Source organism: Notamacropus eugenii, chromosome 4 (assembly GCF_028372415.1).
Source record: "Notamacropus eugenii isolate mMacEug1 chromosome 4, mMacEug1.pri_v2, whole genome shotgun sequence".
Taxonomy (NCBI): Eukaryota; Metazoa; Chordata; class Mammalia; order Diprotodontia; family Macropodidae; genus Notamacropus; species Notamacropus eugenii.
Genome location: NC_092875.1, coordinates 272,732,936 through 272,746,469, shown reverse-complemented (window position 1 = coordinate 272,746,469; position 13,534 = coordinate 272,732,936). Strand labels below are relative to the sequence as shown.

General features: G+C 37.9%; 1 protein-coding gene across 5 annotated transcripts in view; it reads right to left on the bottom strand.

Annotated features, from left to right (window-relative positions):
- LOC140501243 (lipoxygenase homology domain-containing protein 1-like) overlaps nucleotides 1-13,534 on the bottom strand; it is a 680,545-nt gene that overhangs the window by 417,142 nt on the left and 249,869 nt on the right. For all 5 annotated transcript variants that reach the window (XM_072604606.1, XM_072604605.1, XM_072604607.1 and 2 more), the window contains one exon: nucleotides 8,736-8,890. In XM_072604606.1, the coding sequence (XP_072460707.1) occupies nucleotides 8,736-8,890 (155 nt within the window). The remainder of the gene's footprint in view (nucleotides 1-8,735; nucleotides 8,891-13,534) is intronic.

The window sequence follows — 13,534 nt, the reverse complement described above, 5'->3', positions numbered from 1 at the left end:
GGCTCAGACATTTTTTAGCTGTTGTCAAGGGATCCCCTAATCTTTTATTTTAGAGTTGCCATATTTTTCAGAAACACTGGACCCAGGGTATGCAGGAGGTCCTGAACTGTCAAGGATGAAGCCACTCCCACCCCAACCCCAAGGCTTACATAGTTTGTTGCTTGCATCTCAAGCTGGATTCTCTGTATATCATTGAGAATCAAGACAGGAGCCGGTCAGTCTGCACTAGGCTAAGAAACTGTCTGTGCACTTGGTCCTTGTAGGAAAACCATCATATCTTCATGGTCTAGCAATTCCCAAGGGAAAAGAACCTAGCTTTTGGCATTGCCTTGCTTCTCCTCTTTGAGAGAGATTTTTGTCCTTTTCCCACCTTTACTGCACCTTCCTCCCTCTCCCCCTCCCCCCCCCCCCTCCCCCCGCCACTCCTCTTTAGGAGGAGATTACTGTTTTCTCTTCTTTCCTTTATTGTACGGTCATAAATATGCAAACTTGGATCGCAAAGTCTATGCCTTTACTTACAGTTCTACATGCATGTTCATTTCTCTTGTAATAAACCTAGTTGCAACACAGTATCTCATGGACTTGTGATATGGTTTGGGGTTAACACTGTGTGACCCTGGGCAAGTCACTTAACCTCTGAATGTCTGACAAAATGGAACCACTAGAGAAGGAAATGGTAAATCACTCCAGCATCTTTGACAAGAAAATCCCAAATGGGATCATGAAGGGTCAAAACATGACTGAAACAACTGAACAATAGTATCCTGAAGGATACTGTGATGTATAGGTCAATTTGTGCCAATACCAAATGTCACTCCCCTACCCCTACCCCAAACACACTGGTATATTTTTTTTGGTTTTTGAAAATAATAATGAAAACTGACATTTGTGTAATCATTGAGGGTTTACTAAAATCATTTTTACTTATATGGTCTCTCGCTTGTTTTTCACAGCAATCTCAAAAAGTAGGTAATAAAAGTGAAAAAAATGGAAATGATTTTTACTGCCATTTTAAATAAGCTTTGATTGAGGACCATCAAGGTATTCCTGTAGTGGTTGACCATTAGTGTATATTAATGGAAATGTCCAAACAAATTGTGATACATGAAAGTAACTGAGGTGCTTTAAGAAAGGACAAATACAGTAAATGCACAAAGGCATGGAAGACTTCACTCAGGTGAAGTAAACAAAGCCAAGAAAGCAATATATGTGACTTATCATTGTTATCATTCAGTTGTATCCAACTTTTCATGATCCTGTGAACCAAATTGTTCATGGAGTTTTCTTGGCAAAGATACTGGAATGGTTTGCCATATCGTTCTCCAGTGGACCAAGGTAAAGAAGTTAAGTGAATTGCCCAGGGTGTATATTGGGGGCCAAATTTGAACTTAGGTCTTCCTGACTTTCAGGTCATCACTCTATCTACTGAATCACTTAGCTGCCTGACTACAATATTGTAAAAGAAAAGAACAGCCACAAAACAATTAAAAATGTATCTTGAAAAATTGCAAACATGAAGCTTGGCCTCAAATAAATAGCTATGAGAAGATAATTCTCTCTGTTCCTTTGAAGAGCTAGAGAGTTGACTGATGAGAAGCATTGCAAATAATGTCAGGGGTTTGTTTGTTTTGTTTTGTATTGATCAATTTTGCTAAAAAAAAATTCTCTTTTTTTTGAAAAAAATATTTCTTTACAAAGGATGGACTTCTTGGAAGGGTAAAGGGAACAATTTAAGTTGAAAATCTAGGTGATCTAAGAATAACAGATAAAAAATCTGTTTTTAAAAATCTCTGTAATTGGTATTGTTTCAAGAGTTTTTCTGTATATGTGTGACAACATATTTAAAACAGCCAGGTAGCTATTCAAATCTGTGCTACTTTTACTTACTTGAATATGAGTGTTAAGAACAGACCTAGAAGGGAAGCAGATTTAAGTAACTGAAGTTTTTATAAAAACCAATTTGGATTTAATAGTACAGACTAGCTGGGAATTTGAAAGCCACCTATCTGAGTTTAGAGTGCAATTAAGGTAATAGACAGGTCCAGATTCCTCCTGAAATAATGATAAGCCTCAGCCTTCAAGTGGGCAGAGCACAGGTATTTCACTTTCTTAGAGTCAGACATGAAGTGGGCTGCAGCTAAAGGGAAAGTCGCACTCCTAAGTGGTCATAAGTGAGTTCCTCTCCAGTGTCCCTGGTAGCATATACCCTATTAATGTCTGTTTTGGCTACTCAGAGAACTTTCTGCTAACTTCCGAGTAAGATGTGTTCTGTATATTTGAGATTGCTAGACAGATGATTTCCATCTATTATTTCTAGTTGTTGATACATATACGTATTATGCTCAGAAGTTAAGAAAGTCCAAAAGTCTCCTTCTAATATAATTGCTTACAACTCAAAATACACTATCCCATAGGAAAAGAAATGCTAAAAATGAGAAAGGTTACCAAATCACCTCAAACAGTATTATTTAATCCATCATGTTGATAAAATAAAGCACATGGTATAGAAATCACTGAGAGTTGAATGAATGGGGTTTTGAATTCTGACTCTGCCGCTTATAGCCTGTGTAACCTTGGGCTAGTCTCTTCTCTTTTAACTTTAGTTTCTGAATTTGTAAAATGAAGGTATCTGATGTAATTAGATGGAAGAGGTATGGACAAGAACAGGGGAATGATTTCACCAAGTATGGAGGACAAGACAATGTTGCCATAACCTCTACAGAGCCAATGCTTCAACTCCTCCTAAATCATATCTCTCTTTATTCAAAGTGAAGATTTTCATCTCTCTGAGAAGAAAATGTGATAGAATTCCAAGTCCGGAGTCAGGAAGATTCATCTTTCTGAGTTCAACTCTGGCCGCAGACACTTAACTAGCTATGTCACCCCAGGCAAGTCACTTAACTCTGTTTGCTTCAGTTTCCTCATCTAAAAATGAGTTAGAGAAGAATATAGCAAGCCACTCCAGTATCTTTGCCAAAGAAATCCTAAATGGGGTCACAAAGAGTCAGACACAACTAAAATGACTGAACAACAACAAATTTTGACATTAGATCTCCCTATCTCACCCAGGTTAGAAGTGCTATTCATAGGTCAACTCCACTGCTGATTGGAACAAAAGCTTTGACCTGTTCCATTTCTGGCCTGGGTCAGTTCAATCTTTCTCAAGAAGCCTGGTGTACCTCCCCTCACCCTGCCTCAAGCACTTCAGGAGCCTCATCATATTGGTGCTGGCCTTAGTATGGACCCAAAAGGCCTTAGCCTATTGCAGCTCAGAGTTTCCTATCTTTAGCTTTCCTAGTAATGGAGACCACAAACATTCCCCACAACACCCAGTATATCTCAGGTTTTCTATCAATCCCTGTTCTTCCTCCACTCCCTTTTCAAAGAACAGTCTTATATAACAAAGTATTTTAAAATTGGGGGAAGGCATAGCTTATCAAAACTAGCTAAGATACCAAAAAAGTTTCGCATTATATCCAATGTTCCACACCATAAGCTCCCATCTCTATAAAGAGGCAAGAGAGGATATATTCAATGTGAAGTTCATAATGTAAAAGAGAAAGCTGAAACTTCTAAAAAGGAAATAGTTGTTTATATATCAACCAAGTGCAAATCTTCCTTATGTGACATCAGGTGGAGGATAAACCAGGAAGAGGAAGAGGAAGAAGAGATGAAATGGGTTGACTTGTGGTGCCCTGAGGGATACTGAAGTGGCAATTTGTTGAATTCATGTTAACAATGAAGAGGTATAATATACTTTTAGAGCATTACAGAAAATCTTTTGAGACCTATCAGACCTGATACCCATTAGCCACTTCTGGTGATTGGCATGGAACAGATAATGTTGAGAGAAGGAATCTAGAAAATATTTCTAATGAACGTGAAGTACTATTCAAAAAATTGAAAAACTTAGAGGGTATAGGTGGCATTTTCTTCCTTATTGCCAATTTAAGATAAGGACCTTAGGCCAGAGAGACATATTTGGTAAGTGGACAGATGGTTAAGAACAGGATTTGGATTTCTGGATCACAGCTTACACAACTAATAAGAACTAATACTCATTGACTATGAATGTTATAAATCCGATCAAAAGTTACTTCAAATGAAAAGAAAAGGAGAGGGGAAAACTTGCTTTTATATGTACCAAGCAAGGTATCATAGAAAGTGGTTAAAATATAGGAAGAAGAAAACCTGTAATTCACAGGAGTCAAAAATCAAGAAAGAAGCTAGTAGTAAAATCCACATCCTCAGATGTCTAGATACAAAAGCACAAAGTATCGGTAATAAGCAAGGTGAACAAAAGATCCTAATACAAAGAGGCAAAATTGACTTCATAAGTATCACTCAGCCTTTGTGGGATAGGATCCATCAAGAATCCAGCTCAGGAAAGGCCTATCTTATGCAAAAGGAACAGAACAGATACAATCAAGGTGACATAGAACAATATTATATATTAATAAGGCATAAAGTCTCATTTAAAATAACTATAAAATGCATAAAATACCTAGGAGCCTATCTTAAGTCACACTCAAGACCTTCATGTAAAGATACAATCACAGAAATCTCTTTTTAAAAAATGATTTAGCTGGAAGGATATTCAAAAGTAATGGTTGAACCATTCCAGCATAATGAAAAATGATGAGAATACTCAAATTAATTTACAAATTGGATGCTATAAAAATCAAAACTATGAAAGAAGTACTTTATAGAAGTAGAAGAATGATAACAAAATTCCTTTGGAGGAAGAAAATATCTGCAGTCACAAATGATGAAAGGAAAATAACATGTCTAGTCCACAGTTCATACTCTCAAGAAATAATCATCAAAACTAGCTGATAGATCTTCCATCTTAGCTTTGAGATGGTAGCAGCAGGAGTTCATGAAATCTCACCATGCTGCCCAAGGAGATAAGAAGGAGAAAGATGTCTGCAACTCAGCCAAGGAGGACAAAGATCCTGTGAACAAGTCTGGAGGCAAATATAAGGAGAAGTGGTCCCAGGCAAAAGTGTGAGACACGTTCAACCATCTGCTTCTGTTTGATAAAGCAATGTATGACAAACTCTGCAAGGAGGTTCCCAACTATAAACTTACCACCATCCCACTAGTCTCAGAAAGACTGAAGATCCAGGGTTCTCTAGCCCAGGTGGACTTCCTGAAACTGCTTAGTAAAGGTCTGATTCAGCTAGTTTCCAAGAAGAGCAAAAATGATAGATAGAGATATAGAGATAGAAATAAAGACTAGGAACACCAAGAGTAGAGGTGCTCCAGCTGCTAAAAATGCATGAAATGGCTCAACATTTTTGTGTACACTTTCAAAAATAAATTTATTGGACTAAGAAAAAAATACTAGTTTTAAAAATTAGTTTAAAAAAATCAGAGAAGCAGATCAATGTAAGAGACTTAGATTAAAGAAAAATCACAAACAATCGAATTGAATAACACATTGTTTAATAAACTAGAAAACATGGATTACTTGAGGAGGAACTCCCTATTTGATAGGAATTATGGGGAGATCTGGACAGTAGTTCTGCAGAAATTAGATTGAGACTACCATCTTATATCATATTCTACAATAAACACAAAAATATGTGAACTGAACATTAAAGAGTCATTCACGATACATAAACAACCATAGAAGGAACTGGAAAAAAAGAAAACTGGAGTGAAGGAAGAACAGACAGTTCTCTTTAAATATTTGAAGAGGCACAATGCTTGTTCTGCTTGGCCCCCAGAGAGTCAGAATTAGACTTGATGAAAAGAAAAATTTCCTAACAATTAGAGCTATCCAAAGTGGAATAGGTCACCTTGGGAGACAGTGGGTTTCCCTTCCTAAACATCTTTAAGCATAGGCTGGATATAATCACTTGTTGGGAATGCTATAGATCAGTTTCCCAGGCAGGTATGGATAGAATTAGATGGCCTCTGAGGCTGGAACTCAGAAGATTGGAGGATCAGAGTCTACCGTTGGAAGGCCTTCTAGTCCAAATCCATTTTACAGATGATGAAATTGAGGCCCAGGGAATTCAAATGTCTTCCCCCAAGTTCACATAGTATTAAAGGTAGGATTTAATCCAAGTTCTCTAAGTCCAAAGTCAGTGCTCTTTCCACTGTACCATGACACCTTCTATTTTAATGATTCCACAAATTTATAATCTGTTAGGTGCCTTCCTGCTCTAAAACATTTGATCTCTTAAGCAAAGTAATAACAGAAATTTCAACTATGCCTATCCCAGCTACAGACTTTTTTTCTTACGGAAAATGTATTCTGTACTCCAGTTCAGGATTGCAGGAAAACATCTTTCCCAACCTTTAAAATGGGGATTCCCATGGTGTCAGTGGTGGCTCTGGTAAGGGGAGAAAAGAAGGACTCAAAGTTTTGGCATCAATAATTCCCTTTCAAGTAGCAGGAACACTAGCTATGAGGATGAAGGTGGTTCAGTATTGAGAGGATTCTCCTGAATACTAATAATTTAACTTTTCATTTTGTCCTACGAAAAGTGAACTCTAAGTTGATCATTCCCTCAGTGTATATCACCAGAGTATAGTCAGTCCTGGTGATAGTGCCAGAACCTGAGGGTTTCTCATCACCTAATTGCTAAATCAACCTAGCCTTGGGTTGTAGTAATGTTCCTGGGTAGCAGTGATGTTCGAGAGAGATACTAAGGTTGACACAGCACCTGGTTCAGAGCTGATACAGGGAGTATGCAGCCTGCCTGCCCTGCCCTGCCCTTCCACCAGCTGTTCGTGATGCAGAATTACTCATTCTCCAATATCATTACATGGTAAGAATCGGCTTTAAGGAAATGAAAAGATTCCCAGAGGTCTTCAGAAGCACTGGGAAATCCTGCAGTAAGACCTTAGAACCATTTGGAGCTTTTACCTCTCTGCCTTCTATGGACAAGGGGAAAGGAAGAGAAGGGAATAAGCATTTTTATATTACCTACTCTGTGCCAGGCATTATGCTCCCACTTTTTACAAATATTATCTCAATTGATCACCCAGGATAAGAATTTTCTTTTATGTTATCTAGACCACAAACGCTCTCCCCTCACCTCTTACCTGAGGGTGCTCTGCCCAAAGTAAAGTACGTTTTAGTGACTGAAATTTGCCTGCTTAAGGTAGGGTTTACTGGTTAGATTTCTTTCTCAAAGACCAAGCCTTAAACCCAATTCACTCTGTAGTTCATAGATTGACCAATGAAAGATGCCTGCCCTCCTAGCTCAGAGTAAATGTAAATAATAACTGTTTCTCTTTTGATCAGCAACCCTTAGGGTCTTCCCTCCCGGTTTGATTTTTTTTTTCATTAAAGGGGCCATTCCTTGTCTAATTTAATTAAAGAGGCCTATTCACTGAATGGACGCTACCTCACTCATAGTGAGAATCCGAAAAAAATCTTAGTCTAAAAGGGTCAGGGTCTCCTGCTGCAATCTGAGCTATCTCCAATCATTCTGATGAATATCTTAATCAGAATGTATCATCTTTTCTCCCAACCCCACACTGCTTGCCTCTCTTTCTATCAAGGACAATACCATCCTTCACATCACCCAAGGTCTTAACCTCAGTCATCCTTGACTGTTCATTTTCTATTACCTTACATATCCAATAATTGTCTATATTATAAGGCCAATGTGGAGAATCAGGCCAGAATGTGGAGTGCTTTGAATGCCAGGTAGAAAAATTTAGACATTATTCTGTAGATAGGAAGAACCACTAGACATTTCTGAGTAAGGGAGTTCAAAGCAATTCTTTAGCAAGAGTAATCTGGCAGTCACGTACGGGATTAAAAGGAAGAACCTGGGGACAAGGAACCCAGACTGAAGATACATAACAATGGCTACAGTGATGATGATAACAGGAAGAACGATAATCTCAAAATAAGGATCTGAATTAGAAGAGTATCATTTATACTCTACATATGTATATTATATATAATATATAGTATAATTATATATATTACATATGTATAGTATAATTAGGATGATCATCTGAGTTAGTGTAATGGCAGCAAGAATACAAAGGAAGAACTAGATTTGAGGAAGATGCTGAGAAAAGTAAAGATGCCATTTGGTGCCCATAAGGAGTGATAAGCCAATCAGGATTCTCTTTACTGCTGTCTAGGTTTGGTTTTTTCAATGGAATTCCCTCAGTCCCTGTTGCATTGCTGCACCAATTTCTGCTTAGGTCTTCAGCTGCTGCTGTCCTTGTTTACTGAGTCTATCTTCCTGGCTTTTTCCAAGCCTACTGTTTTTCCTGTCTTGGTCTCATTTCCTTCCTGCTGATGACCTCTTTTGAAAGAACACCAATAAGACAATCCTCTTTTAAAACTGGAGTCTACTGACTCTTCTGATAATGAGTTAGGTTTTAATTTAAAAACTTATTTCTGTGATTTATCCTCACTATTTGTTCCGAAGAGTTCGGGCTTTAAGTGACACTGTTCCTACAGCTTTGAAGCACATTGTGCACTGCTCCATCAAGAAGATATGAAGGGATATTTTACTCTCTTTTCAATAATAACCAGGAGATCACTAATTTAAATTATCAGTGCCAGAATATTAAATCATTATTTTATTATTTACATCAAAATATTAAATCATGGAAAATGTAAAAGATACCTTTCCCCTTACAAATCAAACAGTTTTGTAGATTGTTGCCAGTTGTGAGGTGAATGTAATTCTAAGTGAATGACATGTCTCAGAAGAGAAAGATTGCGAATCATACTATAAGGTCAACCTTACCTTTCACAGTTGAATATGGACTCTGATTCCTTCATTGGCTCTCTGACAATGACTTTCTCACAGTACCAGTACTGAGACAGTTCAGTGGCCTCACAAAGCAACAGTGCCTTCTTCAGTTTCCCAAGGGATACGGCTTCCACTTGAAACTTATCAACCTGGACAAGAGGTGCCAAAAAATCCCCCAGAAACAACAAAGGTCAAGCATATGACAAACGCAAGCAATAATGGTAGCCCAAGGAACACAGAAGCTCATGTCACTAAGGTTAACAGAGTGTGGCAATAACAAAAGAAAGGTAAGCAAATTACATTTTCATCACACACAAGTAGAATATGTGTGTGTATATACATATATGTATGTATACACAACTATGTATGTATATATCTGTGTGTATGTATGTATATATGTTATATTTTATATATACATGTATTTATACATACATATATATTTTATATATACATACATATAAAATTTGTTTATTCATTTGCTCATTTATTTACTTGGCCAGACTTTCCCCACTTTTCTCATTCAATGCGAAAAAGTTGAAGTGAACAAGACCATGTATGACTTCTCCCTTTTTTGGACTTCTGCCTCCAGTGACAAAAACCATTTTAACAGAGACAAGCAGCTTATTAGAGTTGGGCAGGCTGACCACAATCTGACTTAAAGAAGAGAAAACCCGCAATTCAATTTCCATGAAAACTACTACAAGTCAAAGGATGTGGGAACATTTTTTATTATAAAAAAGGAACTGGTTCTTGCTTTTCTCTGTAAATAACCCTGTAGTATATCCTTCAGCTTTCTATATAAAAAGGACACTTCCATCTTCAATCTTAAATACGATCAATGACACATCAAAAATCCATGGACATTTCTACAGAGGTCGCACATAGAAACATGAGGGTCTGCAGTAAAATTTATCCTGATTTTTAATGGAAGGAATTCTCTCATATGCTACTTCCTTATAATCTTTTGACAAAAAAAATGACTACCTTAAAATGATTCCTAGGAAGAAGTCCAGGAAATACTTTTCTGAACAGCCCTCAGAGCTTACAGTTAGTGGTAGGTGTTCATTTTAGCTATGAACAGGAAATTTTACATGTGTGCGTGTGTGTCAATGCACACTCCATTTTTGTAGCTCCTAAAGCCTGATGAGTGAGGGATGTTATCAAGAATTCTTTTCTATTAGATGATTCCTGAGAAGTTATAATGCACTGGTTATAACATTAAAAAAAGACAACAAAGCATGGAGCATGGAGGACCAGCCTTGGAGTCAGGTATAATAATAGCTCACATTAATATACATTAGAGCTTTAAGATTTGCAAAAGGCATTACTTAAATTATCTCATCATATCACCAGAACAACCCAGTAGCCTAAACATGATTATAATACCCGCTATTCTCTTCTTTGTATACACAAGACTTGGATCAGGACTTGGGCTTAAAACAAGTCTGCCTTTTCATATTTCTTTTCTGAAGCATGTTAAAAGGAAATTTGGATCACAAGAGCATGGAATCACTTAAAGCTGGGAAGGAAGCCATTCAATCCATCCTCTACATTTTATGTATGAGGAAACAAAGACACAGAAAGGTTGAGTTCTTTGTCCAGAGTTAGACAGCTACCAAATGTCTAAGATGAGCTCAAATCATCCTGATGTTAACCTCGGTATTTGATCCCCTAAGACAATGGTTTGCCACATGAAATTTGTTTGTCTTGAGGAGTTACCTAGATTTTAGAAATCAATCTCCTCTACTAGGACATGTCTCTGGAACTCAAACTCCCAGGACTTAGTAGACTAGCATTGAAGAAAGCCTCTACCAACTCTGGGGAAGCACAATGAACTCTGGTTTCCATGTCCTCTACTTTGAACATAATGAAGCCATTCCTGGTACTTTTCAGTAATTGCGAAATATAAAAGGTCTATTCAAAGATTTTAGTAACTGTCTGCCTCAGCCCCTATCTTTATTTACCCTGCCTCATAAATACAGTTGCCTCATGATTCTTGTCCATCCAAAATTAATGAAAGTGCATGTGGATTTGTTGAACCATAGAATTATAGATTTAAAACTTGAAAGGATATTCAATGGCACCTTGTAAAAGTCCCTCATTTTCAGACAAAGAAATTGAGATTGCAAAAGGTGAAATCATTTGACCAAGGTCATACAGTAAACATCAAGAGATTGGATGTGAACCAGGGCTTCTGGCTCCAAATACATTGATCTTTCCCCTGCCTGAGGAAAATAGTTCTGGAAGCTATGTGAAGAACAAACTGAAGAGAGGACAGGAAGCTATCAGGATTATCCAATAATGCAAGTGAGGGGAAAAGAGGGTCGGAACTGGAATCGTGACTGTGGGGAAATGAGGTGGATACAAGGGGACACCCACTTCCAGAGCCACTTCTTTATTTCCTGCGAGGCCTCAGATAACCCCCAGAGTGTACACAGTTCTTTGGAGAGTAGGTTCTAATTATTGTAGCAGGATTGAGATCTGTAGGGGCTTTACTTGAGTGGCTTGTAGACAGAAGACAGCTTGGCCATATCTGGACAAAAGAAAGGGGAATGGGTTGCTTTGGTTTGGAATTAGTTAAAAGAGCCCTGGGAAAGAATCCTTCTGGGTTCTAGGATGTGGATTCAAAGAGCAAACTGGATGATGTGACCCAGAGTTAAGAGGATAATAAAAGCAAACAGTGAGGCAGAAAAGAGAAAAATAGAACTTGCAGCAGTGGAATAAAACTAGAGACGTCTGTAGAGAATGAAGAAAAATACACTATAAAGAGGAGGAGTCACTGTTGATAATGTGATGACCTGTCTCCCACAATTTCACTAACAATAATGTTCATTTATAATGCCAGCAGGCTAACCAAGGCCTCTTCTTGCTGTCCTTCATTACCATAGCTAGGGTCCTGGAAACACAAATGGTAGCCCCAGCAGGGTATTACTGAGTGCTTCTGGAGATGTATAAAGCCTGGGCAGTTGAAAGGTGTGCTGGAGCTCCAAAACTATGGCTGAACAACTGCAGTCAGATTTCTAAGTGTTCCTGACTTTAAAGACTGAATTAAACTGACTTTATTCTGTGTTTGCCACTTGGGGATTTAACTACTAGATAGAACCTGTTATGTTTCACTCAGCTGTTGCATAGATCAGACTACACTAATTGATTCATGAAATGTTTACTTCTGTTATCCTTGGATAAGGTAACTATTCTCAATAACTACTGTTAATTTATAGACACAACTAGACATAGTAGGCCAGAGATACTGGTGGACTTCTCAGAGGAGCTGAATTGAGTCTTCTAGAACTCAGATCTATTGATGACATCCACGTGATCATTTTGTAGCCTAAAATCATACTGCTACTTCAGAAGCATATAATAAATAATGGTGAAAAGCAGTTGGTCCAATGGAATCTAGGCCAACATCCTTCTGGTAAGAGAGCAGTGAGATGCCTTGATGGTCCCCACAAATGATTTTCTCGATTTCCTGCTTTAAGACAGCACATGATCTAGAGACTCATAAGCCATTTTCTTTGCATTACATAAATCAAATAAAAGCATCCATAAATGTCAAAGGAGTTTTTCCTCTCCTTGATGCTAAATCTCGAAAGATCTACCATCAAGCCCCATGGGTACATCATTTGTTTTCTACAGCACCAGGTCTCTACAAAGTTTTTACCAAATTTATATGCTCACTTCCCCTTACACTAGGGCAGTCTATCTACTATATAATGGTAAATAAGTCAGTCACAAAAGGGATAAATGAACAAAACGCTGCATAGAAACACAAAGGGAAAACTAGCTAAAAAGACATTGCTGCCAAAAGGTGCACAACAGAATCTGGCAAACTAATCTGGAGGAGAGGAATCAGAGCTGGAGAAGCATTCTTAGGACCCTGGCCTAAGGGTGAATCAAACAGAAGGCAGAGGACTGGAAATATAATTTTATTGGAATATGAAACTCCCAGATGAGAACACTCCTTCTACTAATGCAACTTGTTGCCCCTTCTGGGCAAGTCAGAGTGTCAAAGAGTTACCTGGAACACTGAATTGTTAAATGACTTGCTCAAAGCCAGACTGTGTTAGGGGTGGGTCTTGAATTCATATCCTTCCAGCATTACAAACAGCTATCTACCATCCACGCCATCCTGAAAGTCAGTATGCATGCTTATTTTCAAAAATATGCAAAATACCAAGGCTGGTTGCCTATTGATTATACCAACTACACTTAAACGTGAACGAGACTGACATCAAAGTTGTGGTTGAACACAAAAACCGATTACCTTTAACTACTAATTGCTTAAAGGGGAAAAAAAGGATCTGTTCATTTTCTTAGTTTTTTACCAAAGACATGTGTCTTAAAATTCATAATGACTTGCTAAAAAACTGGTTCTCAAAGGATAGTCTGAATGGGGGACCTTTGACACCCAATATGAGTCTTTGGATGGTATTGAAACTATTCTTTCAAATTCTTAGTGTAGTCTTTGACTAAATCCAAAATTCACAGAACAAATCCCCATAATAAAAGGATTGGTTCTGTAAACTTTGGAATTAGTCAAAAGGCTGCACCACCACGTAACTTTGAGGTCACAGGTTCCCCACCCCTGACCTAGAACATAGTGAGTACTTAATAAATGCTGGTGAACTGACTTGCATGGTAGTCACATTAATAATATCAGACATTTCTGAATGCATAACTGACTTGTGATAACTAATGAAAACTAAACATCCTGTAGAGAACAAATAAGTAGTAGAATAAACTTCCCTATCACCGTCACGTGCACCACTCTGCTTCCAGACCTACGGACT